This window comes from Panicum virgatum, chromosome 5N (assembly GCF_016808335.1).
Source record: "Panicum virgatum strain AP13 chromosome 5N, P.virgatum_v5, whole genome shotgun sequence".
NCBI classification, from domain to species: domain Eukaryota; kingdom Viridiplantae; phylum Streptophyta; class Magnoliopsida; order Poales; family Poaceae; genus Panicum; species Panicum virgatum.
This window is the reverse complement of record NC_053149.1, coordinates 53,658,729-53,663,248: the sequence shown is the minus strand read 5'-3', so window position 1 is coordinate 53,663,248 and position 4,520 is coordinate 53,658,729. Positions and strand designations below refer to the sequence as shown.

General features: G+C 52.1%; 1 protein-coding gene across 1 annotated transcript; it reads left to right on the top strand.

Moving 5' to 3' along the window:
* Positions 1–2,383: 2,383 nt before the first annotated feature.
* On the top strand, positions 2,384–3,846 carry LOC120675351 (phospholipase A1-II 5-like). The gene has a single exon (XM_039956552.1). It carries the CDS (start codon positions 2,495–2,497, stop codon positions 3,674–3,676), a length of 1,182 nt encoding a protein of 393 aa, XP_039812486.1. The 5' UTR covers positions 2,384–2,494; the 3' UTR covers positions 3,677–3,846.
* The last annotated feature ends 674 nt before the right edge of the window (positions 3,847–4,520 follow it).

Genomic DNA, 4,520 nt, shown 5'->3' with positions numbered 1-4,520 from the left:
TTTTTCCCTTTGATTTCTTTTCTTTTCCCCCTCTTTTTCTTTTCCTCTCCCTTTTCTTTTTTTCCTCCTCCTCCTTATCCATTCGGCTCCCTCCCCCGGCGCCCGCCTCGCTCTCGCCGCAGCCCCACCTCCCCCGCCTCGCTCTCGTCACCGGCGGCCTCCGTCCCCCGCCTCGAGCTCCCACTGCCGGCGGCCCCTTCCCCGGCCTCGATCTCCCTCCGCCGCCCCCCCCCCCTCCACGGCCTCGAGCTCCCCTCCGGCGGCCTGCCCACCTCCCTGTCGCGCCGCCGCCCCTATCTCGACCTCCTGCTTGCTCGCGCTGCCGCCTCAGTCTCGATCTCGATCTCTGGTGGCCTGCCCCGCCTTGGTTTCCTGCCGATGGCCGCCGGCCCCCCAGCTCCTCCTCCGCCTCAGGCTCGCGCCACGGCCGTCTGCTCGCACCATCTAGGAGTCAAAAAAAGGTAACTGAGAGGAGGCGACGCGCGGAGCCGGACGGAGCCACGTTTTCGTGGCTCCGCCTCGTGCTGGAAGCCCCTAAGGGCTCCAGCTGCGGCTCCTGATTTGGAGCTGCTCCATTTTACCCCCTTTAGCAGGGCTCCGGCCGGAGCCGATGTTGGAGCCCGTTTTGTAGCCCTGCCAAAGAGACCCTCAGGACGCGTAGCTCTCTACGAGATAGCAACTGTACAATTATTGTGCTTGTATAGATCCTACTTTCGGTTTCCCAATTTCGACGTTTTTTCATGTTTATGTGGCAGAGTCATTTTCAAATGCACATCACCCAGACACCCACCCAGCCCGCAAGTCTTTTCAGACTGGCTCATGCTTATCCAAAAAAAAAGAACCGGTTATATATACTGCAAAATCTCTGTCCCATGGAATCAGAGAACTGTAGTTCCAGAACAAGGGTCGTTGACTCTGGTCTTGTTTGGTTTTGTCTCTGTGTTACTTTGATCGTTAATTACGGTGTCAAATAAACCCAGTTTATAAAACCAACTTCAGAACCCCCGCGCTAGTGACCCTGAATAATCTAATGAGGCTTTTAAATGCACGATTAGAGGATGGTTACTGTAGCATCACTGCAGCAAATCATCGATTAATTATCGTTATTAGATTCGTCGCGAAAAGTTACACTCATCCCTAAAAAAGTTTTACAAATAGACTTCATTTAATACACAATGCATGCGAGATTCTCTTTTCGGGAAGTGTGCGCGCTAGAATTCTTGCGGAACCAAACAAAGCCTTTATTAGATGATTAATATGCACGACGAACAGTAGATATAATTGTGTCTGCTTGAACAGACTTTCGTAGTATAAAGCATGGAAGGCAAAGACAAGACTGGAAAATAGATAAAATATATGCCCCCAAGTAAAATCTAGCTATAGAAAGAGTCTGTTACAAAAATAAAATGTTGTAATAGACCGGCGATTTGAATTGTGACTCACCAACATTCCCTGTCGGACGGACGGGTCTCCCTCATCTCATCACTCTCTCTCCCTCCACCCATCCAATTGTTCATTTGTCCAGCTCCGTGCTGGCAGGGCCGTACCGGCAAATTCGAAGGCCCTATGCGAAACTATGAACTGGACCATCGTTGCGCCTACGAGTGCCTAGTGAAATCCGGAAGGTGGAAGTGCAGACGTGACTTGTGCCGTGCCTGGCGAGCGGTTATAGTGGAAGCGAAAAAGATTGCACTGCGATCTGCAGATTTGATTGAAAGACAATGGTCAAGCGGCATATTTCCTCTTCTATGACATATTTGGGCTACAGTTTGCTTCGTATTGGATCAAAATATAACTAAAACAAAATCTACTATATAATTATACCTAGTATACTCGTTATATTTTGGGGCCCCTAAAATTTGGGGGCCCGGTCGCACCGCCCGCACGGGCCTAGATACGGCCCTGCGTGCTGGACCCAAATTCAGTAACATTACCACAGTGATATTTCCATGACATTGAGTCACTTATGTGTGTCATAGAAAATATCACCATGGCAATATCAATGAATCTCAATCTCTCCACGCTGCTAGCCTGCACAGGTGCGCCTGACGCTTAGCCAGACCAGGATCGCCACTGGGCATCCAGGTCGTCCCGTCGCTGCCCGCATCAAGTATCCTATCCCCCAATGCAGAAATCGTCACGAGAACATGCCATTCAGATCTAACAGAAATTGTCACGAACATGCCATCCAGATCTAACATGTTCGACCAGTTAGGACTTGGGACTTTGGGAGGGCTCGGCTGGAACGGGAAACATATGATCAAGACATGCATGGAGCCGCCCCACAATTTGGTCAGACAAACGAAAAACGTGCACATTTTACTTCATGTGTCGTCTACACGTCATTTATTTTGGATAGTTAAGAGTAACTGTTGTTCGGGCCGTCGGCATTCCCCATCCCTTCCTCTCAGGCTCTGAACATCTGACCACTCCACAGTCCACACACACACACACACTCCACCTAATCCTCTTCTCATCCGTGCCCGCTGCACACATGGACGCGAGCCAGGGCGTCCTCCTGTCCAGCTCCCTGGTCGGCGCGGCCAATGGCCCCGCCCCCGCGTCGTGGCCGGAGCTGCTCGGCTCCAGGCACTGGGACGGCCTCCTCGACCCGCTCGACCTCACGCTCCGGCGCCTCATCCTGCTCTGCGGCGACCTCTGCCAGGTCACCTACGACTCCTTCAACTCCGACTCCCACTCCAAGTACTGCGGCAGCTGCCGCTACTCCCGCTCCACGCTCTTCGCCCGCACCATGTTCCCGGCCGCCGCCGACGTCGACCCGGCGGCCTACCTCTACGCCACCTCCCAGGCGTCGTTCCCGGGCGGCATCATGGTGTTCTCGCTCTCCCGCGAGGCCTGGAGCAAGGAGTCCAACTGGATCGGCTACGTCTCCGTGTCCACGGACGCCGCCGCCGCCGCCACGGGCCAGCGCGTCATCTACGTCGCGTGGCGCGGCACCATCCGGACGCTCGAGTGGGTGGACGTGCTCAAGCCAGACCTCGTCTCGCCCGACCACGTCATGAAGGGATGGTACCTCATCTACACCTCCAGCGACGAGCGCTCGCCCTTCTCCCAGCACAGCGCGCGGGACCAGCTGCTCGCCGCGGTGCGCGAGCTGGTGGCCAGGTACAATGGCGAGAGCCTCAGCATCGTGTGCACCGGCCACAGCCTCGGCGCGTCGCTCGCCACGCTCTCCGCGTTCGACATGGCGGTGAACGGCGTGTCCAGGGTCGCCGGCGCCGACATCCCCGTCACGGCCATCGTGTTCGGGAGCCCCCAGATCGGGAACCCCGAGATCAAGAAGCGGTTCGAGGAGCTGCCCAACCTGCGCACGCTCCACGTCAGGAACAAGCCCGACCTGATCCCGCTGTACCCGAGCGACCTCCTGGGCTACGCCAACGTCGGCGACCTCCTGGCCGTGGACTCGAAGAAGTCGCCGTACGTGAAGGAGAACACCACCAACGTCGGCGACTACCACAACCTGCAGGGCATCCTGCACACGGTGGCCGGCTGGAACGGGAACGACGGCGAGTTCAAGCTGCAGGTGCACCGCAGCGTGGCGCTGGTGAACAAGTCGTCCGCGTTCCTCACGGACGACAACCTCGTGCCGGAGTCGTGGTGGGTGGAGCGGAACAAGGGGATGCATTTGAAAAACCAATTTCTCTATACTTCTTGAAGAATGAAATCAGCCCCTGCACTTTCTCAATTGCAATATCAATAAGCATATCCTTTGCTTGTAATTGTTTGCTGACCAAGTTAACAGCAGACAATACTTCATACCAGATAATTATTGCCACAATAAATTCAAAGTCACCAAGCTCATTGGTCGCTACGGATTTAGCTTCACTGCTAATTGTTGCATCATTATCAGTATCTGACACTTCGAGTAAAGCTTCTCTTATGTCCTGCATTTGGAACCTTATGGCCTTAACACTATCAACACGACTCTCCCAACGAGTAGCTGACAACGGCTTGAGAGTCAATCCTGATAAGTTATCTTTCAAAATTTGCCATCTCTTAGTAGACTTAGCAAATATTGTATAGATACGTTGTATGATTCCAAAAAAATCTTTTGCTTTACCACAACTCTTTGCCATATCACATAGTGCTAAATTAAGGCTATGACAACCACAAGCAGAATAAAAGGCTCTAGGATTGATCTCCAAAACTTTCTTCTGTACCCCTATATTTTTTCCTTTCATATTTGATCCATTATCATATCCTTGTCCTCTCACATTATCTATATCAAGGTCAAGGTTCTTCAATTCATTTTGTAAAACATCAAACAATCCTTGCCCTGTTGTATCGTTTATATCTAGAAAGCCTAAGAATGATTCCTCAATACGAATAGAATCCGAAGATGTGTCAACATATCTTATGATCAAAGACATTTGTTCTTGGTGGCTTATATCAGGGGTACAATCAAGTATAACTGAGAAATACTTTGATTCCTTTATTTTTCTAATTATTTCACACCTGATAGCAGTAGCAATCAAATCTATTACCTCATTCTGGATGCC

Bases quoted from the DNA above. Each gene is read 5' to 3' on its own strand.
- LOC120675351 (XM_039956552.1), top strand. From the start codon at position 2,495: ATGGACGCGAGCCAGGGCGTCCTCCTGTCCAGCTCCCTGGTCGGCGCG.